At 42.2% G+C, this 26973-nt stretch overlaps 1 protein-coding gene across 3 annotated transcripts in view; it reads left to right on the top strand.

Annotated features, from left to right (window-relative positions):
• zgc:110158 (LisH and SSDP domain-containing protein) overlaps positions 1-26909 on the top strand; it is a 60537-nt gene extending 33628 nt beyond the window's left edge. Inside the window, exons 5-18 of one of the 3 annotated variants that reach the window (XM_021307817.2) lie at positions 6695-6784; positions 13383-13466; positions 14635-14694; positions 14785-14848; positions 16289-16353; positions 16439-16500; positions 17061-17106; positions 18572-18607; positions 18689-18740; positions 18980-19050; positions 19353-19431; positions 19523-19551; positions 19660-19761; positions 23332-26909. In XM_021307817.2, the coding sequence (XP_021163492.1) occupies positions 6695-6784; positions 13383-13466; positions 14635-14694; positions 14785-14848; positions 16289-16353; positions 16439-16500; positions 17061-17106; positions 18572-18607; positions 18689-18740; positions 18980-19050; positions 19353-19431; positions 19523-19551; positions 19660-19761; positions 23332-23361 (870 nt within the window). In that variant the 3' untranslated portion in view covers positions 23362-26909. Of the gene's footprint in view, positions 1-6694; positions 6785-13382; positions 13467-14634; positions 14695-14784; positions 14849-16288; positions 16354-16438; positions 16501-17060; positions 17107-18571; positions 18608-18688; positions 18744-18979; positions 19051-19352; positions 19432-19522; positions 19552-19659; positions 19762-23331 lie in introns of all 3 variants that reach the window. The other 2 variants (XM_012881057.3, XM_012881058.3) reach the window with 2 other exon arrangements.
• Positions 26910-26973: the final 64 nt, after the last annotated feature.

Here is a 26973-nt window from a genome sequence, read left to right as displayed (position 1 = left end):
AGAGTAACGAGGCAGGACGATCATCGGAAGCACACCGGCGGGTCTGCCACTAAAAGGCACGGCCTCAAACAGATCAAGCTCCAACATCCACAAATGTGTCTGAATACTGTTCTGCAAAGAAGAGTGGGATAAACTGCACTAATACTTTTTCAAAACACTATTTTTATTTGCCTTCAAATTCAAATAAATATGTTTTTGTATAAGTCTTCCTCCATATTTGAACGCCCTGGTTTTGCCCTGCTTCCTAGCGGTGTTCTGACGTGCTTGTTATTTCCTTGCGGCCCCTCTGCCTTCTCTCTCTAGAGCGCCGCCTAAGTGGATGTTGTGTCTGCAGCGTTTATTAGTGCTGCCGCGCGTTTGGGCACACTCCTCCTCCTGTCTGGTTCGGCGCTGCTACCTTGGCAGCAGCCTATTGTGTGGAAGTGTGTGTCTGTGTGTGTGTGTGTGTGTTTGCTGTTGCAGGTTGTGCCAGTTTTGAGGACCAGCTGGGTCTTCAGAGATTGTCTTTGCGTGCACGTTTGTTTGCCAGACGTGACTGTGAGAGTTGCAGTCGTGTCCTGTTGCTTTTCGAGCGAAACGCGCTGCTTTTTGACAGGGTGGGTGAATCGGCTCAATTGCCACAGTCAGCTCTTTTTTTTTTCTTCCTCTTTTTCAACCACCTCCCATCCTCACTCCTTCAGGCCCTCCCCCTGCTCTCCCCCCCCCCCCCCTCTCTCTCTCTCTCTCTGTGCGCTAAGGACAGCAGGTCAAGGAGACAGTGATGAGGTACATATCAGTGTGAACCAGAATGTAGATTAGTACCTCTCCAGGCAGGGACACACACACACATAAATATAGGCGCACACACATGAATGCACTTGCCATCCCTTCCTGCCTCTCCCTTTTTGCCATCCAGTGTTTATGTCTCTGTCTTCATCCCTGTGAAAGGTATCAGGCGGAGGTCAATAATGTGTTGAGCACTATCGATCTGTCCGGGTAGGTCCTAACGGCGAGAGAGGGAAAGAGGGAAATGGAGAGGTACGGATCAATGCCATTCTGTATAAGCCATCTACATACAGCGCCGCGCCACCCAATCAAATCCCGAGTCTTTTTGTTCTCTAATAGATTATTCATCAGCGTGTCGGATCTGTACAGAAGACGGAAAGCAAACACAACACGATGGTCCTCGCAGCGAGCCAAAAAACTCCGGATTAGGAACGTCTGAGCCGTAGTTTTCCGCTGCGAGAATTAGCAGCTCCAGTGCTAAACCGGCGCTGGTGCTAGCGTTGGTTCTAGAAAAGGTGAAGAACCACAGTTGGGGAGCCAAAAACCGAGTCAAGCCATTGGCTCTATTAAAACGTCAATACCAGTAAACGTTTTATCATCCCTCTATTCTACATATTTGGTCCTGAGCTGCGGTGCCGAGGGTAGTTTACCTCCACAAGCGATGGTTTTCCCTCGTTGCCTAAATATTCTGGCAAAGTAGGGGATTACATTTAAGTAATTTTATGTAAAGTATGGGAGCAGAAGAGTATATAATAATATTAGTGTTTAAAAACTTTATCAATGTCACTTTATCTAGAGGTTTTATCCATCCATTTATCGTTACTGTTCTTGTGGCCAAGATTGGATTACATTTGTTTTCCTTTTTTTTATTAAAACCCAAAATAATTTGTAAACTGGATGCCTTTCTCTTAACAAGCCAAAGCCCTTTATAGGTTTTGGATGTACCGTGGTTAACCCATCCCCTTTCCTACAAAACGTCTGACTACTTGTTCAATTAAAACATTGCATTCTTAGTTTATTGTTCAGCAGATATAAACAAACAAGAACATCGTTTTTGGTGATTTTTAGTAAAAAGAGTATTTTATTGGCCCAACGTTACTTTTGACTTAACGATTTTGGCCCATGTGCCAAAAACTTTGGCGATTCTTGCTTTACAGTATTTAGATAGCTGTATTTGTCATTTTGTATGCACAAAGTGCGTACAGAACGAAATTTCGTTTGCATACAGCTTGAAAAATCGCTCTAGAAATCACTCTAAAAATCACAGTAGATTGCACTAATTTTCAGGATAAAGATGCAGCAGCGATTTTTGTAAACAATTGAAATGAAAAACAATGTAACAATGTAAACAATGCATGGGAAATAGACAGTGTGCTATTCACTGTATCCAGATGCAGCATTTACCATTTAAAAACCACAAACTTCAATTAATTTTACTGGAATTGAATGTTATGTGAGCAGGATCCGCAAAGGAACACGTAATGATGAAGTGGAAGGGAAAGTGATGCATGATGTTCAAAAACGTATTTTAAAAAATGTGGGAAGTGTGGGGTGCTTTTAGCCTGCTCTGCAGAGATTGGCTGCTCATTCTGTTCACAGAAGACTTTTCCATTGTGGCATCAATAAGTGGATGAAATAAAGGTCTGAGCTACATCAAGTGGTCTCCAAAAGCCATAAGAAAGTAGTTTGTCACAGGCAATGTAAGGGGCGAGATAGGGCTGGACAATGTATCGAGATTTTAAAAATATATATATATATTTTTAAAGCGATATAAGATTCCCGTAGGTTATTTTTCAGCTGTTTCCAAAATTTATCTACAGCTTTTTGTAAAAACAAACTGTCCTGTGAGACGTTTGAGACAAAGCTTTGATTCAGAGATGCCTTTTTATAATTACTTTATGAAAAGAAAAACATATCCAGATAATGTATACTATGTATTTTTGCTTCATACTGCCGAGCCCTAGGACGCTGCACACATTTAAAAGAAGGTGAGCCGGTCAGTGTTGCACTTTGTCATAGACCTGTCGCAATGAATAATAAACCAATTAATCGCACAATACATTTTAATTATACGGTTGATTAAAATTAGCGCGATAATTTGCGGATGCATGTTTGCTTATTTCCCCATTTGTTTACGTCTCCTTCAATCTTGCCAGGGTTTCACACAGAAAATGGATGAATACTGGCGATAGTGGTCGCTGCACGATGCAGCAGCTCGAAGGAGGGGTGCAGTAGTAAGCTAACAACAGCTAGCGCGTTAGCTTAGTTGACGGGGAGGTTTTCTTCCGTTTTCTTTTTTTTTGTTGCTCTCAAATATCGAGGCATTTAAAATAAATAAACAACGCTTATCCTGGGGGGTGGTGAGTAAAGCCTGGCGGGCAGCCAGGCTTATAAAACGGTGTGAAAACCCAGCTTGTGTCAGGCAGGCACATGCTCAAAGTTAAGTATGAGAGCCTCGTACGACCGTTGAAGAGTGGGAGTTTTTTGGATTTAAACCAAATGACGCTATCCGCTAAATTTGTTTGAGCCAGTATGTATGAGGATATACTTGCGTTATTTTGCTGTCATCATATTAGTTGAAAAAGGTCTCAAAAATAGCAATAATTCTTAAAAAATTGTATCGTCCAGCAAAATATGTTATCGTGTCAGGTCTACTTTTTCGCCTGGGTGTCAAATGTGGTGGAAAACTAACACTGCAACACAAACTAACTAGATAAATCACAATTCATATCAGTGTAGAGGCTAAGCCGACGCTTAAAGCCACTGGAGTGTTTTTAAACCGGAATCTTATGGTTAAAGCGCATTTGCTGGGGTGAGATGGTAAATAGGAAATGTCCAGATGCTGTTCTTGCCGTTAAAAGCCAATTTATTCCCAACTTTGCTTGATTATAAAACAAAACGAATGACACAAACGACCAGCTTTGGGTTGACAGCGTTTTCCCGCCAAGCAGTCAAAACCGATTTGCCTTTTTCCGGTGAAACACACACCCATACACACATCATTTCCTTTCTTATATAGACTTTTGTACAAATTGCCTTATACATATCAGTATCAATATAGCGGTTGTGTGGTTTCCTAATACTGTGAAAACATTACATCCAGCTGCCTGGTATCGTTTTAGATACCAGGCAGCTGGATCTAAAACGATCCAGTTTGTCGTGTATCAGACATGGTTCTCCCAACTTTTTCATCAGCAATATGATTCTGATCAGATTTAAAAGGGCCGAGGAGCTTTGTTGCGTTCCTGCGAGTATATTTGTTGTTAGATAACACGAGGGACGCCACAGGTGTGTGTGCTCGGTTCTAAATAGCTGGCGTATTAAAACAAAGCTGGTCATTATATTGTGACAGGACACAATGATCAGTATGTTTTACGTTAGCCGTCAGCGGTTTAATGCGGAGTCGGCGGCCTCCACAGTTTGTTTCTACGTTTCAGATGGGATGTTTTACTCACTCGGGGTACATCGACAAGCTGCTTTTTGCAGATGTGGTCCACTTGATGCTGTGACGCAGCCTTTGTACAGCTCTGTAGAGCGAGGCCATTAAAATGCAGTTTACGGTTTAAACAGTGTAAATATTTCCAGGCGTTTTTTGAGAATGTGTCCCATGGGTTTCGTGAACTTCTAGTTGCTGTAAATGAAAGGAGTATATTCTCGTCAGTCGTGCTTTATGTTAAACATTAAAGCTCCTGACGGTGTGTTTTGTCTTCAGTTCTTCAGCTGCTGACTTTTCCCAAACTCAACAGCAGGAAAGGAAAAAAAAAACAACTTTAAGATTCAGCTAATTAGTCCATCATCAATGCCTCATTCCTGTACCTGCCAGTTTTTTCTTTTGCGTTAGAAGTCGCCGTTTATCTGCAGAAGCGTCCACCGTCTTTGGGAGTCACACTTTTTTTCCACGGTTTTCACCAGCGATCTACTTGATTATGAAAACAAACATTTGATATTGACAGCATAGGGTGTGCTAGCACGAAAACCCTGGATCCTGTAGTGTTTCCCCAGGCCAGTTGGTTTTAATAAAGTCCGACTGGCATACTTAATCCACCTTCCCTTTTTTCGCTGGCGGCAATCGCTCTGTCTCTGCACTTTTTAGTTTGCTTTCAGTTTTAGATTGTGAAAATGGTTGTGAAGAATAATTAACAGTAATGCTCCATAACAATAAGTGAAGACCTGCATATTGAATGAACCCCCCCCCCCTCCCTAAAAAAACACATTTTTCCTAGTGTCTTAGTTATTCTATATTATTACTATTACTATTGTCCTTGTTCTTTCTCACTCTATCTCCAAACTCACTCTCTGGATCTCACTCTCTCCTGCATCTTCTTATTCTCTCTCTCTCTCTCCGCTCCTGGAGCGGGGGATGCCAGGGGGACAGAGTGCAGATAGGACCTGTCGCCATAGCAACAGCTTCTGCAAGCTGCTGACACCCTACTGTGGGGGTGGTGGGGGGATTGAGGGGGCTGAGAGGAGGAGGAGGAGAAGAGGAGAAGGAGAAGAGGAGGTTGTGAGGGGGAGGCACAGTACAACGGTTGGGGCACAGGGAAGGGTTGGGTGGTAGGTGGGGGTGGGGGGGTGGGGGTCATTGGGGGGTGTAGGGAAAACTGTACAGAGGACACATGGGGGGTGGGAAGGGGGGTGAAGAGGTAAAGAGGCAGCGACCCTGCTTCTTCCCCTGGGATTCAGTGCTCTGCTCATGTTCACAGGCAAAATTAGCATAATGATTGGGGTGGGGGGTGGGGGGGGTTGTTTTAGTTTTTCTGCGTGTTAGTAACAGATAAAGGAAGAACGGAGACTGTTTGCATACATGCGTGTAATTGGACCGCTGCGTTGTCTTCCTCCAAGCATACAGTACCGTCACATTGGAGGCAGAGCGTCCTCTAGGTGTGCGTGCTGTTGGCTTGGCGGACGTACAGGAGCGTTCGTTTGTCAGAGTGGCTCGCTCCCCGGGGTCTTGAACCCCCCCCCCCCCCCCCCCCCCCCCTCTGTTCTTGCCTGTAGCCTGCGGTCCTCCCCTGTCTGCTCTCTACGGAGGGGCTGTACTTTATGAGCCTGTGATGCAACTCTTTGTGTGTCTGTGTGATTTTGCTGTTCATGTTCATGAGTGCTGGTCTGATCTTTGTTTTTGTTTTTTTTTTGTTTTTTGTTTTTTTCCCACTGTGCTTATGTAAGCATTCTGAACATGCATCTTGTTGTCAGGAACACAGTTATATCATGTTTAGCTAGTTCTCTGGCTTGCAGTTCCTGCGCTGGCTTCAAGTCTGGAAAAGTACTGAATTTAAGTCTTTTTCAGGTCTGGATTAATATCAAATAGATATAGATTTGTATTAGAAAGTTTTATTATGTGTCCATTTGTTGACATGATAAATATCCAATTTTAGAACTGACCGTCTCTCCAACCTAAATGTTTTTTTTATTGTTTTTGTCGCATATTTAAAGAAAAGATGCATCCATCCATGCATCTTTCTGTTTATCCATTGATCCCTCATTCTATAGGTTAATTTCTCCATCCAGTCGTCCATTCTTTAAATCTTGAGCAATGCAGAGACATCTTAAACTAATGATTAATTTTGGAGTTTAGACTTTTTTTAAACAAAACATCCTTCGGACGAAGGTAAACTTGAAAACGTAGGTCTAGTAAAATGCTTTTGAAACAGATCTGTAGGAATCCATCTTTATTTTTGATCACATTTCCTTAAGTGTTCTTTGAAATAAGCTACAGAGCCTCTGTTCACAGGAAAATCATTGTAATTTAAATAAAAAAACACAAGTTATAACATAATTATGCATCTTATTTTAATCTGTTTAATTTGCATTGAATGGATGTGTTGATATTCTGCATAAACTGTGACGCAGGTGTAGCAATTTCATAACTGGTGCATCGGGGTTGTGGAGCTGAGGGTGATTCAGCTGCTGTGTCTGTGTGTTTCAGAGCGCAGCGGCAGCGCCGAGCCCAGTGATGGGCAACATGCCCCCCAACGACGCTATGCCAGGTGGTCCCATGCCCCCAGGCTTCTTCCAGGTATAACACACCTCGCCTCTGCCCACTTGTCATTTTTATTCTTACATTTTCACTGTCTCTCATTCATCCCTTTGACCCCTCACCCCACAAAAAAGAAACAAACAGCCAAATCATTTCAAAATTTAAAGGCAGCACTGTAATATTAGCATTAAATGTCCAGAATGGTGCAACCTTCATGTTTTTCAATAGCAATTCTATGTGATACATCAACACAACGTAATACATAACTGAGAAGTGGACTGAAAAGGATACATGGTTTTCAAATGTTATTTTGTGGCATGGGTTTTTATTTAGCCCCCTTTACTATGATGCCCCTAAATAAAATCAATTGCGACCATTCCTTTCAGAAATCACCATTTATATTATATTATTACAAAGTGCACATGTCTAATTCAGTAGAGACCCTCTCTGTGAAGGCCTCTGTGGCTTGAGGTTGAATGTAAGCCAAGATTAAACCAGGATTAGGCAATACAATATCCAAAGCTTTGGATGTCACAGAGAAATGTTCAATCCATCATCCAAAAATGATGGACAAGAAGAGTATTAATCACAGGATGTGCCAAGCTCCTTGAGGTAACTCTGGAGGAGCTGCAGAGAGCCATGTGTGTTACTTCCCTCCACAAATCTTTATGGATCAGCTGTAAGAAGAAAGCTATAAAAAGTATTGGTTTCTGTTCGGCACAAGCCATGCTGAGGACATGGGTGGAACAAGGTTCTCTGGTCAGCTGAGAGTTGGTGTTTACCCTTTGGGCTACATCCAAATACGATGCATGTGGTAAGGGGGAGATGTCTCCATCCCCCAGTGATGAGTGAAAGTGGTGTTAGCGTCTTGTTGTGGGGATGCAGGGTCATGGAAGTTGCTCAGAGTTGGAGCTAAAAACTGTTCTTAAAGGACCATTTCACAAGTTTAAATATTTATTTTCTCTCCCATACACACCCTTACAATTGCCCCACGTGTAAAATGGGTTTCCCTCTGCTTACCGCAGTTGCCTCCATAGGCTCCATTAGTCAGTTCATGAGAGAGGGAATCCGGCTGACTCCTCTGAGATGAGTGTGTGGGTGTGACGTGCTCCGCTGAAATGTCATTATTTCAGATAAAAAAAACTGAAAAAGTAGTGATGTGAAGAACTAAAGGTATCTTTTTAGATGGACTATGACATGACGCACCATCTCTCTGTGTTGTTCTGCAGTCTCTTGTTTACAAAGCCGGGCCGGCCCTGCATGCATGTACTGTCACTCAAGGCTTAGCTCCTCCCTGCCCGTAAAATGCCACTGCCAGGGCAGTGTTGTAGGCACAAATTGGCTGAGTGCATGCTCAGTGGATCAAAATACTCTCTTGCTAACAGCATTATAAGGTTATGAGTGCGACGGGGTGAGAAGGAGAAGGGAGATGGGTGCCGAGTTGCAGTTGGAGGAGGTAGAGAAAGCCGTGGCTGGTCACACATCTTGTTTTGGTCTACAGACAGTGCCCAAGCCCCGCCCAGTGGTGAAAATTAGCTTATTTGTCCTTTAAGTTTCCGCAGTAATCGATGCATTGGCGAGAGAACATGTGCTAACTTCAATATAGCTTTCTTACCTCAGAAGACATGACACCTATGAACAAAAGACCCGTGCCGTCACAGCAGCAGATGCTCTCCCTCTTCTCCCATGCACGTGTCATTTCACCGTGTTGCCAGAGGGGGCAGACTTGTGCAAAACCTCTACGCTCCTTTAAGTTTTCTTCTGATATCGTGAAAACTCCTTGGTGGCTAAAGAAACTTGGGACTGGGGTCATGGTTTGGATTGAAGCATACTCATGGGTTACAATGGTCCAGAGGCTTTCCAGCCAATCGATTGAGTTGGAGGTGTTTTTTAAAACATGAAAAAAAAAACTATGTATCCTTTTTCCTTCTGCTTCACAATAATGAACTACTTTGTCATGGTCCATCGCTTAAAACATGGTTAAAATACAAGTTTCTTTTGGTATCGAGATAAAATGTGGAAGTATGGAAAGGCTTCCTAGGAGCTGTAGGTTGCCAGATCTGTTTAAAAAGAAACAATTTTAGCCACGCTTTGTTTTGGCTGCTATCAGTGTTCATATGTTTGTATTTGGAGTTGCCAGATAAATGCAGAGTACTTAATGTTTCATGAAGTACTTTTGATTTCCTTCCTTCTGTGTGGATATTTCATTTATTATCATTATTTGCAGTCTTTAATGTTAAAGCCAGTAAGTGTGGCAATGTGACATAAACTCAAACCTTTTTAAGCTATCGCAGTTTTGCCTCATCTGCCTGTTTAATGTTATAGTTATCAGTTTTGTAGTTCTGTAGTTTGTAGTTTTGTAGAGTTTTATTTACCTTTTATATATTAATGAGAGCAATTATTTACTCAAAATTACTTTTTTTATTATATGCACTATCTTAAGCACAAGTTTTGGCTCCAAAAAACAGCCACGACTCCTAATAAAGACAAAAACATTGCCGCCTGAGTCCAACAATCTCCCTCTGTCCATCCGTCTGTGGCTCAGCTCTCACTCCATCGGTGCTTCAGCCATCCTGTATCCATCTGTTCCGCCTCTGTCTCCGTCCCTCTCTGACCCTCCGTGTTGGAGAGTCTGTGAGAGCGAAGAGAAAGGGACACGCTAACGCGCGCGGGCACCCACAAACAAAAACACATGCTCTCACATCCTCTGCGAAGGCAGCAGTGTGATGGACAGCGGTGGCATTTGGCAGGAGGCGCGATAAGGTAGCAGCGCAGAGCGGGAGCTAAAGCGCCAGCGACACAATATAGGAGCGAGGAGGAGAGGGAAGAAGAAATTAAGAGTGGAGGAGAGAAATGTACAAAGATGGTCGCCACCAGCAGCGTTTGGCCCAGCGTGTGTGTTTCTGTGGCTCCTTACATCCTTATTGTGTGCTGGTGGCGGGGAATAGTTAAAGTATGACTGTAAACAACCAAGGGGGAGGGGAGGGGGGGGGGGGGATGCATGGAAGTGCTGTTTCTACCACTGGTGGGAGAGTGAGGCTGAGGGTGTGCTTCTGTGACTGTTGTGTTCAGGGGAACTTAGTTTTTTTTACAGGAAGCGGCTTTGCTTCACGACACAGCATGCAGAGGGTTGTTTATACTGTCAGTGCGGCGGCTGGAGGCATCCCCGACTCCATGACTATTTCCAAGAAGTAGAAACAAGAGAGACAAAATAAAAAAAAAAAGGGGGTGTAAGAAGCGACACGTGCTAACTAGTTAAGTGATGCGCAAGCATCAACTGCCTGTTTTATCACAAATCAAACAAGATCAAGGCAACGGCTATAAAGATGTTTCCCACCTTATAGTCTGAGAGGGTTTTGTTTGTTTGAAAGCTTTAAGCTTTGATCAGATTGTTACTTTGATAATTAAACATTAGATAACAGAAAGCTTTTACTGTTGTTGGTATTACACATTAATGGATTCCTTCCTTCACACGTAACTTTGATTAAAACATTTATGTATACACCTCACTTAAAGGCCGGTTCAGTACATCGTTTTCCTGACAGTGTGCAGTTTTTCTCTTTTTTACCAGACATCAAATGTGCGCTGTGGATTATTACAAACCATGCTCTAAAAATAAAAGGCCTCATAGATGCGTCTGTATTTTTTGCAATAGATGTTGGTTATTTATAACGGTTTTAGCCATCTCCAATTTCTATGATATTGAAAATATCTGAAACTAGCATTCGACGTATACTTTTTCAGCCTATATATATTGGATGGTCATTGATTATTTAAAGCAGGGATGTCAAACTCATTTCTATATAGGGCCACTTTGGCCTCATGAAGTCATTAAAAGGGCCGGTTGCACCTTTATAGACGATACTTTTCATTTCATAATTTCATTCCAGTTCACATAGACGTATAAAAAATGCACAGTAACATAAAAGTAGCAACCTTAGGCCCAGTTTATACAGTTTATCTGCAAAAAAAGTTGATATTGGGGTGAGTTACACTTACAGGAGGCACAGATTTAGCCACTTTATACAGTTTAAAAGGATATATGCCTCTACTTTATGACATGATGCCTTTTTTTTTTTTTTTTGGCTCTTGAGGGCCAGATTATTTACCTTTACGGGCCGGATTCGGCCCGCGGGCCTTGAGTTTGACACCTGTGATTTAAAGCATAAACGGGTTAGCTTAGGAAGTTTGCAAACTGTCTTTAGCATCCACCATCAGCAATTAGCAGAGTTAGCATGAATAGCATTACACGAACCGTCTTTGTTTGTGTACTCTAGAAAAATGTAGATCCTAAACTGTGAGATTTCTTAAAAGGCCGCCCACAGAGACTTAACGCTCAGAAGGGTCAAGCTGCCCTCTTCATTTGCCTTCCTGTTGTCTGCTGTAAGTCTTGCTCTCTCTCACAGCCTTGGTGAAAAATACTGAACTGTCTTGACACATGGAAAATGGTTTAAATTTTTAAATACTTTTGGTTGTAATTCATATCCGCAGATCAAACATCAAACAAAACTAGAAATCATAATAGGCCAGCAAAAAGGAATAGAATAGGAATATAATTTATTGTCCCACAGTGGAAGAATTCAGATGTAAAACCCTGATTGGTGCTTCTCTAATTGCTGCAACGTCTGTCCCATAATTTTCTTATCCACTTAACCCACCAGTGCTGCTTTGTGTGGGTTTATCACACATTTTTGATGTTTTAGACTGAAAAAAATGTTTTCTTTTATTATTAAGAGAAATATGCCTAGGTTTACCGGTAGCTAGAAGTCAAATTGGTGCATAAAACTTTGAGATTTAAAAAATTCAAGGAGTACGCAAGTCATAATGAAGTGGCGCCCTGTGATTTCAGGGGAAAATTACTTTAATAAATGTTTTTCATACCCAAAAAAAAAAAAGAACCTTGTTCATTGTTAAAACATCTCCTGTTAAATTCTAGGAAACTTTTTCTTGTTAGACGTTGAAACCGAGGCAAGAAATCCGATCTGGTCTACGAAGGTTTTGATTGAAGAAATTGTAGAAACACTATAAAGTCCTAGTGGTTACTGACGGTAGAGATGATTTGGAGATGCAGCGGCTTACAGTCACTGGCTGTCCTGCGCTGTGCTGATGTTGAGGTTCATACGGTGATGCCAGTTAGTTTTAGATGCATCAAAAATAAACTCTGAGCTACAATCAGTGCTGTCCAATCAGTGGTCCTCCTGATCAACCTGAGGGGAATGGGACAGCTTCCAGAACATGACAAGCCAGGCAGGGAGAGCATTTATCAGAGGCAGCAGCCAAGAGGAACAAGGTTACTCTGGGGGAGCTGCAGAGATCTACAGCTCAGGTGGGTCACTATGGAGGATTGGTAATCAGATACTCATTGTTGAAAGGCTGTAATTAGCTCCGTTCTCAGTTCGACACAGTAAACGTGTCGGTATGCGCTCTGGTTAGACTGGTCCACAGCATTCTGTGGCTGCGTGCGAAACACGGACGAGCGGGGGAAAACCGACCTTGCTCATAACCCTGATAAAATCATCTCAGCTGTGAAACATGGAGGCAGAAGCATCATGCAGGGATTTGTAAAAGGGGGGGAAAAAAAAGGATGCATTATTTTCCTTCCACTTCACGATTATGTGCCGCTTTTTTTTGTTGTTCAGTCAGATAACATCCCAACAAAAGGCATGGTGTCTGGTTCTGGAGTGGGAACGTACTGGAGGACGGCACTGCTTCGATACCTGCAGGAGTCTGAGAAACGGACGTCGCTTTGAGGCGTGTGTCGCCGCAGGTTGCTCGGTCTGGAACCGAGGCGTAGTTATTGACGGGCTAACTTTGAGCACACACTCTCCCAGACGCTCTGTCGACACGTTGCCTTTGTGTGTGTCCGGATGCCTTGGAGGGAAAGGTGGAAAATTCCATTTGCTGTTTGCAAATCTGCCTCTCTCTTTGTTTTCAGGGTAGAGTTGGAAAAGGGGGGGGGGGAAGTAAAACATTGAACCTACTGAAGAGGCTGTTGCGTAATGTCTTATTTATCAGAGGTTTTTAACCTCTTGCCCCGGCTCGACAAGTCAACAACGTAACGCATGGCCGTGTTTGTGTCTCAGTCCTGGAACTTGACGTTGTTCTGAGGGAGACTCCCAGAAATGCTTCCGTATTTCTTTTTAATTTGTTTTGTTTTTGGTCCTTGTCCTCTCAGGTTGTGAGTCGGTGCCATTGCCGGTCTTGCTTTGTCAAACCTTTGATAACACTGCCCCCATGTGGTTAGATGGGAAAGCAGGGGTCAGCTCCTCCAACCGGGTGGAGGAAGTGATCGGCTGTCATGGTGGAGAAGGGTCACGGGGTTTAAGGCCGTTCATAAAGGCGGTTCTTGTTTGTTTGGACTTAAAGGCACACCAAACATGAAATTGACTTGTTTTTCAGTTGGGTGTTTTTTGGCCCAAAATTTCACAGCTTTTTCATCTTTCCCGCTTAACTTCCTCCTCCGTCTTAAACACTCCTTCCAGAAGCCCCCCCCCCCCCCCCCCCCACACACACACACACACACACTCTCCAACATCGTTTTCCTCTCTCCTGTGACTCTGATCGGGTTCTTCCTCCAGGTGTAAACCCACATTCTGCCCCCCCCTCCCCTCTCTGATATGGCTCTTCTTTCTTAAAGGGACCGCCCGGCTCTCAGCAGTCCCCCCATGCACAGCCCCCCCCACACAACCCCAGCAACCCCATGATGGGACCCCATGGCCAGGTAAGAAGCAAACACTTTCTCTCAAACACCCCTCTTCTCCCACCCCCCCCTCATTCCCTGACCCACACACTCCAGCATCTTTCTTCCCATTTGCTACCTGCACTCCTGTCCTCCTCCTCCTCCTCTTCCTCCTCCCACCCTTGAGGCCTACAGGATCTACTTTTGTTCAGGCTAACTCCTCGTTGAAGGCAGCCCCTGCCGTTGTGCTCATTTTCCTTTCTTTATAAGCATCCAGATGCAGCAGGGCCCGCTCCTCTTGAAGGCCGAGAATCGGCTGTCCCCGCGCGGGATGAATAATTCACTCCCTGCCCCTCCCCCGGAGCAGCTTGTGGGGGGTTGCACACTTTATCTTCTCCAGCATGAACACAGACACAAATATGTGCGCGTGCACTAACGCATACACCTCTCCTCCCCCCCCCCCTTGCTTTCTTGTTCTTGCATCTTATAAATAAAAGAGGACAAGCAAAATAAAAACACCACATGTACGTGCACCAGTTTTCTCCACGTAAAGGACCGAAGTTCGGCTTCTAGATTGAAGCGTGTGCAGATGGACACGCCTTCAGCCTGAGGACCTTTAGCCGTCCCGTCGGTCGACGTGCTTTCGGCTCTGATCCAGAACGGTAGCTACAGATGCCACTGTGCAGGGTGAAGCTAGGCGCTGCCCATTAACTGTGGCGGCTCGGCTTTTCATTCTTGTGGTTTCCGGTTTCTTTTTTTTTGTGTGCGAGCGCGCTTCCGCTAAGGTTCTTGAACCGTGTCGTTGGCCCGAGGTGTCGCCGACTCTGCCAGGCGGACCACAGGGCCGGGTCAGCTTACAGCGAAGCGAGAGCAGGGAGGACTCGCGCAGAAACAAGCGTTCAGTCTGTCTTGTGGGTACAAGCGCTCCTTTTAAAGTTTAGACCGCAGAAAGTCGTGCAAGTATGTTTTCCTTGTTGGTTCCACTGCAGATGTGCTGCTGAGTTAGCAGCTTTCCAGTGTTGTCATCCATTTTCCAACCACGCCGTGTCCATCCGTCTGTTCTCAGTGCTTCCTCTATTGGAGTGCTTTTGGATTTATCAATAATAGAAATGTCATTTTTCTCTGCGTCCCTCCCCACCTCCTCCTTGTCCTCTTTCTTTTTATTCCTCCTTTTTGTCCTCCTCCCTCCATCTCATTGTTGTGCCCACAGCCTTTTATGTCGCCGCGGTACCCAGGCGGTCCACGCCCCTCACTCCGAATGCCAAATCAGGTAATCAGCGGTTTGGGTTTAGTTTCAGTTTAATTTAACAACTTTCTGTGTCGACGTTTGGTTGAGTTTGTGTGTCTGCCCTCCTCTCAGCCTGGGGGAATCCCAGGATCACAGCCTCTCCTGCCAAACAGTTTGGACCCAACAAGACCGCAAGGTAAGGCCAATGACTTCACAATCGTCAGTGCTGAAAGCTGAAGGCCTGTTCGGTTAAGAAATATAAACTATTGAGCTTAGGAATTTCTTTTTTTTCTTAAACTATTTCATAAATGTATTATTTAGCACCTGAGCCACTGAATATATTTGTGGATAGACTGAACAGCGCTAGAGTCATAGAGTTATGACTGGAAAATATCATCCTGCAGGACAACTTTTGGACAGACAGCATTTTCTGTTAAGAGTTGGAAGCTCTGGAACTCATTTTAAGACCACAACAGATGTAATAATGTTCGCTTCCAGGCTGTAGAAATGTTCAATGAGAATGAAAGTTTATAAATGATTTATAGATAATAATATATACTTTATATATATATATAGATATATTAATTAGATATAAATAATAATATAATAATAATCTGGTTAAATATAAAATTGTTATTTACTGTTGTTGTTCATCATTTACCAGTTAATTTGTCTGTTAAAAGGGCCGGGTGTTGCAAATTAGATTTTTATAATCTATGTTTCTATGTATCTGTCCCTATGAAAAAAATTATAAATTATGATACATTTAAAAATCTCAAAAGTGATTCCTCAGGGTTTATATATCAGCAGTCTTAATTGGGAAGAATCAAAGACTAATTTGTCATTTGTTGATGCTGATGATACTCTGATTTCTGTTTGATTCGCACCTTATAAGGCGCTTTATGACCTCCAACGATGTTTTAATACCCTTCAGCAAACTTTCTGCCTTCTAGTTTATGTGCTCCAACATAAGCAACACATGTTTGAATTTAAAATCTTAGTCTTTGATTCTTCTGGCTATCGCAGCTGGTACTGCTTTCGAAATAAATATCCATAACAGGCTAAATCTAACCTATAAACAATAGAAATGTTCAATCATCTGAATGTAAAAGTTTGGATTATTTTGCTAATATTTATAGTGGATCCACATAACTATTATTATTTTTTTTTTTCAGTTTTTATAGTTTATCTTTTCAGTATAATTTTATAATTAGCAATGTGTAAATTTGTTTGTTTCAGGGCTGTTTTGAGCTGCTGTCATTTTGTTCTAATTTAAATGAGAACTCTTAAATTTCCCTTACTGCAGCTAAATTTGCAGTGTAACAAAAAATTTAATTTGGAGCAATGGCATCTTAGGTCAATTTGGATGCAGCCCCTTTTATTTATCCTTTTTAGTAATTTCTCATTTTGGCCTTTTCCACTGATTACTGGGTGCGTCTGACTCTGGAAGGACCGTGAGGTGATTTTTGACAGCAGAGTACGCCTTCTGGAGTCTAGAGCGCTGCAGCTAATGGGATTAGGACAGAGTGGCTGTCTGTAGCGTTTGTGACTTAATTCCTGACTTTTTAGAGCTGAGACATATTAAACGAGCCTGTGTGTCTGTGATGTGACCCCGGTCCTTGTTTTGTTTTGGCAGGACATCCCAACATGGGTGGACCAATGAGAATGAATCCTCCCAGAGGAATGGCCATGGGCCCACAGGTGAGAGTACAAAAATTATTATGTTTTCTTTTTCCTCCTTCTTAGACCTGAACTTTCTGAAAATATAAATGTCTTTAATTTTTAGAACTATGGAGGCATGAGGCCTCCTCCCAACTCCATGGGTGGTCCCATGCCAGGAATGAACATGTAAGTCCAGTGAAATACTCCTTGTTCAGTTCAGAGATTTTAAGCAGCAGCTGTTCTCCTTTCTTTCAATCTGTTTGCCCTGTTTTCCCCAATATTTTGCCTTAATCATGAGTAGCAGTAGAAAAGCAACGCTTCCCCCGCACCACTTGTTTGCTGCACATTGCAGGTCAGGTGGCTGAAAAAACCTTTTCCATATGAACAACGTCAACATTACAGAAAACCTTAAGGTTGAAGCAACACTTATTTCACCCACCCTTGAAGCGTTATCTTTTTTTAAATCGCATATTGGCAGTATATAATAAATAAGACAATACTAGCAGTTTGCAGTCAATGCAATCTGCATTTCACAAAGTAATTCAATTAAGATAAGATGTTCCTATATTGATCTCTATGGGCATTACAGAAGCACAAACATAAGTAAATTATAGATAAAGTAACATAAATAATATCAAGAGTAGCTCCATATATTTAACACGTTACAAAGTCTCATCTTCACTATTTTGTCCTTCTCCTCAAATTCCCTCTGTTTTCCCGCCCTTTCTTATGTTTATTTTCTTCAGGGGTCCTGGAGGAAGGGGGCCATGGCCAGGACCGAATGCTAACTCAGTGAGTCACAATCTTTGCCTCTATATTCTGAGCACTAATGTTGCAGGTGATGGGTAGACATCCACACGCTTTGGATTGTAATCACCGTCATTTCTAAGCAGATGTATCAAATTCCTGCTGGTTAGTTTGGAACCCTGTCAGAAAGAGGATTTCTGCGAGGATTTTTTTTTACGTGACAGAGCAGCGTTTAACAGAGATGGGGGGGGAAGGAAAAATGCTACATACTTTTCACATTTCTTTGGAACTATATTTCTGTAAATTGTGGCATGTGTTTTTTAACCAGCCCTGAATGAATAAGTTTGCAGAAGCAGCTGCCGGTATGGATCCAAGTTTTTTTTCAGCTGTCCGTACCAGCTTCGCACATCCAGAGACTGAAACTTTTGCCGCATTCTTCTTTGCAAAGTGGCTCAAGTTCAGTCAGATTAGATGGAAAGCATCCGTGAACAGCGGTTTTTAAGTCTCGCCACAGCTTTTCAGTTGGGTTTAGGTCCGCTTTGATGGCGCCGTTCTAACACGTGGTTGTTTGGACTTAAACCATCTCATTATGACTCTGACTGTATGTTCAGGGTTGCTGTCCTGCTTGAACGAAGTCCTCCAGTCCAGCCTCTAGTGTTTTGGAGCCTATTACAGGTTTTTCTCCTAGCAATGCCATATATTTACTAGAGATGCACCAAACCTGTTTTATCCGATACGATACCTGGGCTTAGCGCACCGATCTGATACTACTGTTGAATGAATGAACCGTATACCTTGCCATGTGAGTGAAGTAATCAGGCTTGAAATAAACGTTGAACATGCAAAACTTTTTTTTTTTTTTTTTAGCATGGTGCTTTTGGAGGTACTTATTTAAGTTTATGGGGCTGAATTTACCAACCTTATCCCCCCCCTTGCAATTTTCACATGCAGATGCTGCATACTTTTTAACGTATCAAGTTTGAAATGTTGAAATGGTCCACTGCTTCCTCCATGTTGTTCTGTTTGCTCAGCGCTAGCTGCTGTGCTTGCTCTGCGTAACCATTGTTGCAGACATAGAGTAGAAGTGACTAGATCTCCGTAACTATGCTGGATCTGCATCAATTATCCGATATCCGATCCAGCTAATTAGCCAATATCGGAGTCGATATCCAATCCGGGTATCGGATCGGTGCATCTCTAGTATTTGCCTCCTGCTATCTTTCTGTCGGCTCCGGCCAGCTACCGAGCGCTGCTAAAGAAAAGAACTAGGAGATCATGACGGCAACTCCACCGCCGTGCTTCATCATGGGGACGGTGTGTTGAGGATGATGTGCAGCGTTAGTTTTCTGCCATACACAGGTCTGCAAATGGGGTTAAAAAGTTACATTTGGTGCAGAGTTGCCCTTTCGACCGATTGAATTTCGGGCATCAGAGTAATGCCACATAGTCCAGATTCTGACGTTTGTGTTCCTCATCAGTTTGTTCTAACTGCTGCCCTTCCTCTCTGCAGATAGCCTACTCCTCCTCATCACCAGGAAACTATGTGGTGAGTGAAACCGTAGTTACAGTTTATCAAGACACGCCCTCTGCTTGTGTCCTTTTTAAAACCTGTATGCTCGTTTCCCAGGGTCCAGCGGGTGGAGGAGGTCCACCTGGAACTCCCATCATGCCCAGCCCAGGTGGTGCGTCCCCCAACTATGTCCCCCGTCACTAACGCTCAGACACAAGTCTCTCCATCTGTTTCACTAAACAACCTTCAATGTCTCCGCTCACCACCATATGCGATCATTCGTTGTTCTCATTTTCCCCTCCATCCTACATTTCCTTATCTTTCACCCTATAAAAATGTTTGTCACATGTGAGATATCGGCGTTCAAATGACTCGTCAGTAATATCTTTTTTTTTTTTTTTTACCCAGACTCAACTAACTCCAGTGAAAACATCTACACAATGATGAATCCCATCGGACCTGGAGGCAACAGACCCAATGTGAGTTTTGGTTGTGGATCTTCTCGCGTGGAGGGGGGGGGGCAGAGATTCTGGGGGGAAAATTTTTGTAGGAGAGACGAAAATAACAATCTTGCTACAAATAGTTATAGTTATAACCGTATTAGCTTCCTGGCACGTTTAACAGCGCTAATACGAACACTAGGACTGACGCAGGGAGTATGTGTTAAACCATCTCAGCTTTGCCTCCAGCAGGAAAGATTACAATTAGATCCACGGGTCCAGAGAGGGAAAAACAATCTTTTACAGTCATTCATGATTCCTGTTCCACATTTTCTCATCAGTTCCCTATGGGACCAGGGCCTGATGGGCCTATGGGAGCCATGGGAGCCATGGAGCCACATCACATGAATGGATCACTAGGTGGGTTGATGCCCAGTGGGACTCGATGTCTCAAACGGCCGTTTGTTTCTTTCTTTGAGAATATATTCAAATATACGCTTTGCTTCCTCAGGGTCCGGAGATATGGATGGGTTGCCAAAGGTGAGTAAACGTCAACGGTTCCATCAAAAGCTCCTTTAAACGCTCCTTCTCTGTGTGTCACACTGGTGCTGCTGATCAGAGGTCTTAACTTTTTTCTCTCCCCCCCAGAGCTCTCCCAACAACATGGGAGGCATGAACAATCCCCCCGGGACGCCGCGGGACGACGGCGAAATGGGCGGCAACTTCTTGAACCCATTCCAAAGCGAAAGTGTAAGTGGAGTGTGTTGACAGCGTCTTACACCCCCTTAACAGTTTATCCTCTCAATCCTGACGCAAACCCGTGGAAGAATGCAAGCAGAGGATTTAGATCTTTGAAATTTAGGAAAAAAAGTGCATATTTGTCCCAATCATAGTTATTGATTTAATCTGGCTCTGTTGGTGTTTCTGACACATCATTATTTAAACTATTTTAAACTATTTTATTGTTAATAGAATTTGGGATTTTTGCAGACTTTATATTCCCTTTTTTTTCTCAACAAGGTCTATTATATCAAACCTGAGTCCAGGCCTGTTGAGACTGAACAACTTTGAACAGAAAAGGTCTAAAACACAGTTTGAGTCAAAGTTCAAAGGCATGACACAGTATTGATTTTGGACTTTTATTGATTCGGTGGAAAGGTTTTACTGGAGCTTCAGTGACATTTAAAGTAGAAAGCTACAAGTTTAACTCCTCCTGACCAGCAGGTGGCGAACTGGCGCTCACTCACTCTTGTTCCAACCTTCAGTTGTACTGTTTGCCAGCCAGTTTCCAGGTCCTTTGGTTAGCATTGTCACTACCCGATCCGTACCGGTAGCACGATCCGTACCATCAGCCCATTTGCGCAAGCGCGAACAGAATAACTTCCGGGTCGCCAAAAAAAATTATGTAATTACGGTACTAAAATACTTATTTCTATGCTTAGATCATTAAATAATGCTAAACTATATCGTAACTAAAATATTGAAGACTTTTCTGAAAGAAATTGGTACGTTTTACATTCTCTCCATTGTATTGCTTGACGTCATCATCGGATATGCTCCAGCATCCAGTCCAGGAAGAGATCATTGCGTAACGTTTACCTGTATTGTCTGAATGCACTCTGTTAGTTTTATTACTTGTTCAAACAGGACTGGAAAAGATATTTCATCCTTAATTATTCGGGGAATTTCGTTATACAAATAATCTTGTTCTAAACATTTATATTATAAGAAAGTTAAAATTATAAATTGAGATTTTAGCGCCCACTGGTGTACACATTATAAACTAGAGAAGACCTCGTCATTATAGTAGCCGCATTTTACAAAAACGAACAGGGAATAGGACAAAGAACACACACAAAGCGAAGGCAAACCTTGTTAAAATACATTTATTAAGCACAAAATGCATACATATGCTAATCAAATAAATGATAAAAAAAACTTCAAACTTCAAAAAACTTCAAAATCAAATACGTTTCTGTACTCCCATATGTGTTTATAGCTGGGGGTTTATGTACTTTAAGAAATGGTTTATATATTTGTATTTCCCTAACCACAACTGGGAAACATTGTATTTTTTTATGTATTCCTGTTGTTTATTTTTAAGAATATGCAATATTGCCGCAAATACAAAGAAATGCAAAAAGAAACCCCTGCCTCGAAAAAATACAAATAAATAAAAAAGTAAGAAAAACTAAATATTTCCTACCGGAAGTTATTCTGTTCGCGCACGCGCAAATGAGCTGATGGTACGGATCGTGCTATCGGTACGGATCGGGTAGTGACAAGCATTAGCAAACATTTAACTTACCAGTCCAGAAGGAAAGCAGGAACCTCTGCATGGCTTCTGAGCCTCAAAATTTATATATAAAGAAAATATATATTCTATATATTTTTTTTTAAATAAAATGAATACTTTTATTCTGCTCCACTAGACGACGTGTCGATGTATTCTTTTTTTTTTTTAATTAATCATTTTTATGAAAGGTAACCTTTTAAAAACTAGTATTAGAAACCTGACCTCAGTTAAACTTTCATTTAATGGCTCCCATATATACATAAACCCCCGTTTCTACTGGGACAATTGTCCTTTAGGGACTTCCAGGGAAACCTCATTGATTTTTAACAGGGATTGGAAAACCTCTGTCCAAATTCTGGTTGGATATTTGACCCAGTCTGACAATCAGGAATGACGTAGACGTGATGGTTTCTTTGGCAACGGTTCGCCTTTTAGGCACGGTGCCAACATTTTCAGCACAGTTGAGGTCGGCCTCATTCTAGAAACTTGATGTGAACCTGATTAATCTGATCTAAATCCAGTTTTGAATGCATGTTTGGGAAGTTAAAGGAATTTGGATGTAGCCCACTTTGTACAATGCACAAGGACCCCCGACAGGGAATCAGCCCCAAATTTTTCCGCCATTGTAGCTAAACAGCTTAATCACTTTTAGTCACGCTAATGACCAGAAACGGCTAAATTAAATCGAAATGTGTGCACACAACTTTAGTTTTTAAAACTTATTTGGGTTATTTGTTTTAATGATCATTCCACCTGAAGAAAACCCAAAATGGATTAAAACCAAAATAGACTTAGCACGAGTCATAGTTCATTGTCACAAGGAACCCTGATTATGTATGGGGAACATTTGTTTTGTGAATTATAAGAATTTTATAGATTTGGGCCATTTTCTGATGCTGTTCTGTTTAAGTTGGGACACGCCACTGTAAATTAGATACAAACTACACAAAAAAAGCACTTTTATCCATATTTTCTGCCTGGAACCATGTATGTTCTGCTTGCATTGTAGCCGCTGACTAATCTCTTAAAGCTCCATTCTGTACCCGCCTGTACCAGTGATGTGATCATAGCTGATTGATTGAACTTTATCTATTTCACACATTAAAAGCTAAAAAATGTTGAAATGACGTAACAGGTGTGTGGGGGGTGGTTCAGTTCCCTGCATTGTGTCAATTTGTGGCGGTCTACCCTCAACCTGCAGAGTCACGGGGTGCACAGGCTGAGCTCTGATACCTGGACTCAAAGAATAAGTTGCAGAGCTGCTGTCATCTAAAAATAAAACCCATTTGATTCACTGTAGGAGGGATCAATTTGTCCTCCGCATTTGCTCTGTAAATTGAGGAGGGTTCCTGCGGCCGGGTTCCTCGCGGTCTTGGAAGGTCTAGAATTTGCTTTTATCATTTTTTACGTAGGGCTAAGTTTTGGAATAAAAGTAAACAGAGTATGGAGAAATGATGGATAGTCCAGACATTATCCATATCCTTTTATATTACACTTAAAAGGGGATTATTTTTTTCTTTTGGTTTTATTTTGCTTTCTACCATGATTTGTAGTTGGTTTTTGAATTGAAACTTCCTGATTAGTTTAGGGTTTAGAGTTGACAAACTCATTTGTTCTAAAATTATAAAGGAGGATTTCAAAAGGGTTTTGTCAAGAGAGTCAGAGGCCAGTCTCAGATGATTTCTGGGACATACAGGTACTGAAACCCAAGTGGTTAAACATCTCGTGCTCAAATATCCAGAATGGTCTAAAACCAAAATTCTAACTTGAAATTTGCGCCTGGAGAAGCAGGGAAAACATGGAACCGTGATCAGGAAACTGGTGAGCACGTTGTAGCTGTGAACTTAGTTTGCTCTCCAGTCCTGGTGTGTTGAAGGCAGCAGAAAGTTGACTCAGACCTCCGTCTGTGCTTCCTGTACCTCTGCAGGGCTGGATGTGAGCGCCCTCTTGTGTTTAATTGTTGTCAGTGACATATCCACTCATTTGTGCTCCTCCCCCCCCCCCTTCCCTCTCTCTCTTTTCAGTATTCACCCAACATGACGATGAGTGTGTGATTTTATTTTATTATTTTCTTTTTAATCTTTCTCCCCCAATTTTTGTGACTCTGCGCCTGTTTTTTTTTTTTATTATTATTGTTTTTTTCAACTCAATCCCCAACTTGTCCTCGGATTAACCCGCCTCCCCTCGTCACACACACACACACACACACACACACACACACACACACACACACACGACCCTCTGCCCTGTCCCGTAACTGCATCCCTCCTCCACCGTCCAACCCGCCACCATCTTCCCTCTTCTCCCTCGGGGACCTTGTGCGGCCACTCAGCCTTCCGGGAGCGCCCTGGAGCATGCTGGGACTCTAATTAAGACGGGCCCTCCTGGATCGTGCAAAATGGCCGCAGGTGTGAATAGGAAGCAGTCGCAGGGCAGCAGGAAGGGCCTCCTCTCGGACTCCGGCCCCAGCCTCCCCGGCTTTCTGACGGGGTCTAGACAATGAGCGAGGGATGGAGGAGACCGGAGCGCGCCGCCCGCCCGCCCCGCCCTCATGGACGCAGTCTCTCTTTGCAGCTGCTGGGAGCCTCATCAACCACGGCGTTGGATTTGTTTCTGTAAAATCATCTTTATTGGGTTTTTGTAGCAGCTCCCGACCGATTTCCACGGAGGGTCCCTCGTCTCTACCGCATTGTTTTTCTGTACGTGTACATTTGTAACAGAGTTGTGGTGATGATCAGTGAATATGTTTTTCCATTTTTTTTTTTTTTTTTTTTGTGTATGTAATGTATCATTGCTATTTTTTATTTTTATTGTATTATTGTTATTATAATATTATCATTTTAAGATTAATGTCTTTTAGTTTTTAGGGGCGTACTGTTATGACGGAGACAGCACATGTGCACATAAGTCACAAATACAGATTCCTCTCACTCTTGAGTATTGTTGAAAAGTTCATTCATATCAGACATTCGATTCAAAACATTTAGTTCACATATATATTAACCAGAGTTATGTATTTTAAGTGTTTATGTTGGGGATTATAGCTTACAGCTAATGAATACTCTAATTGCAGCTTTCATAATAATTTGAGTATTAAGTAAGAGCAATAAAAAAAAGTTACAGGAAGGTATGCATTCATGCATTGAGCAGCATAGGCGCTCAATACTTGGTTAGGGCTCCTTTTGCATTCATTTCTGCATCTGTAGATTCTCTACAGGGGTATTATATACAGTGGTACCTGCCAGTCAAGCTCAGTCTGCGTGAAAAATCTGTGCGACTAGGCAACAGTACAGTCCTCCTCCTGGTTAGGCCATGTAAGAACTTCAGGTTGTGTCTGGATCCACAGCTGCTAAACACGAGAAACGTGACGGCTGTAGTCCATGTTCTCGGGAAGCACCGATATGTTTTTCCCTCCACTGAACTTTCCATTGACCTGCTAACAGCAGGGTGTACATTATCCACCATGACTGTGTAGGTCATAAGTTAACTTTGATAAGTAGTTTTGTTTTTTTTCATCTTCTTCTTTTAAATTAGCCTAAACTTGGGGGAAATCTAAGCTGAATCTTAGATTTTCATTAGCTGTTGGTCATAATCAGCTAAATAAACAACAGATATCACTCTGTTTGATGAATCTGTGTTAAATGAGCTTCACATTTTGAATTTAAACTCTGAAATAAACTTTCTGATGATATTCATGTCGTACTGAGACGCACCTGTCATTTGCTGCGCAACACAGGGCTTCCTGTGAGCACACTGCCCCCTGCTGGTGGGACGTTGTCCACTACGGTACTGATTGAGCTTTTCTTTTTCTTTTTTCTTTTTTTTTTTTAACACATCCAGACTTTTTACCTTCCTGCTCACCAGCAGCAGCTGCGCCTCCTGCTCTAGGAACTTTCCTGCAGTGGAAAAAAAAAAAAAAGCACAGCTTTTATTTATTTGTGTACTTGTAATTTGTTTATAAGTGTTATCCCTGTTTTTGTTTTTGTCGACTGCAGAATTGGTAGCAACTGTATAAATTCTGCAGATGTATTCAGCAGAGTCCTCCATCTGAGCCCGAAAGGTGCTGTCCACTCCACCCACCTCCCTCAACTTTTCACTCCATGTGCATAATTTGTGATCCTTTTTTTTTGTCTACCGTCTGTGCCGTATCGGAGTATTACTTTGACCCGGTGTAAGTCGAAGATGAAAGGAAGGTCTGGAAGCTGCAAACCTTTGCTCCAGTGACTGTAAAGAGTGATGCCCCTCCTCCGTCCGCTTCCTCCTCCTCCCTTTTTATTCTCATTTTTTCCATCAGGCTGGCATTCTTACACAAACACCACTCTCCCCCCCCCCCCCCCCTCGTATTTCTAAATTTATTTTGTACAACTCTCCCATGTTTTTGATGTCTTCTTTTGTAAATACTGTAAAATGCATTTTGATATCATTGACATGTTTTGATATTTTCAAATCACAGCTGAACAGTTGATCAGTAGCGTGCTGATTCAGGCAAACTGTGTGTACTTGTAACCAGAAATGATATGAAATTTAAAAAAAGGAAAAAAAAAAAAAAAAAAAAGACGGAGCTGCTATAGACTATTATGCTATTTCACCTCACGACCCATAAGATGTTGGAGGGGGAGCAGGACAAAGGAGAAGATTCACCTTTAGTTCGTTCTGCCATAACTCAAGTCATGTTTCAAACATGGTGCGTTTGAGGCGACAAAGAAAAATACAAGATAGGATTTGTTTTTGGGGATTTTTTTTGTGATTTTTGGCAGAATTTTCCAAGGACTGAGCACAAAAACGACACTTGGTCTCAGATGCACTGCAGCTCAGCTTCTTCTGACGCAACAAAAACAAAGCGGGGCACACAGGACGCTGGCTCTCAGTCCACCACACCGGAGATCAGAGTACATACTTTACTATGAAGGATTTTTTTTTTTTCTAATCTATTTAAAATCAGGCAAGAGGGACGTTTGTAGAAGTAAGGGGAAGCAGAAGAAAAAGCCACACGGACATATTGGTTGCAAAGATGAGGTAGAGAACGTGCAGGAACGTGCATTTTCTCCCATGTACTTTAACACTGTTGTATAAAATGCAGTTCGACTTCTCTTTCTGTCCTGTAAGTAAAGCCGTCACAGCGTTGATCATTACTGTATTTCTATTGTGCTGATGTATAATACTGTAACATTAAGGGACAGGGAGGGTTAAGAGAGGACTTTGGGGGCAGGATTGGGAGTAAAGTTTTTTTTTTTTCATTTGTTTTTTTTTTTTTTTTTTTCGTTGGGTTCCTCATTTCCTCCTGATGACAAAGCAGTATTGAATATGAGGCAGGAAGTTGCTTTGTATATCATGTTAGGGTAGTTTCAGATCCTAAATGTCTTGTGTAGTTTAAAAAAAAAAGAGATTCCTTTGTATGTTTCTTTATATTGTAAAGTTACTTTAGACAAAAAAAAAGTTGCTTATTGGAAAAAAGGTTGGAAATCTACATTGATGCTGATTAATGTACTTTATTTTATTGTTTTAATTTCCATCAACTTGTCGGTCGTTTTTTGCCTGTGTCCCCCTTGTTGTAGATACATATTAAAAAGAAATAAAATGACTTCACTCCTTTTGCCATGAACATGACATGCTGTGTGTTCCTTCTAGCTTCAACGTAAAGATAAATTCACAATCTTTGTTCTTTC

This window comes from Fundulus heteroclitus, chromosome 19 (assembly GCF_011125445.2).
Source record: "Fundulus heteroclitus isolate FHET01 chromosome 19, MU-UCD_Fhet_4.1, whole genome shotgun sequence".
Lineage (NCBI taxonomy): Eukaryota > Metazoa > Chordata > Actinopteri > Cyprinodontiformes > Fundulidae > Fundulus > Fundulus heteroclitus.
The sequence above is the reverse complement of the archived record's forward strand: the minus strand, read 5'-3'. Positions and strand labels throughout refer to the sequence as shown.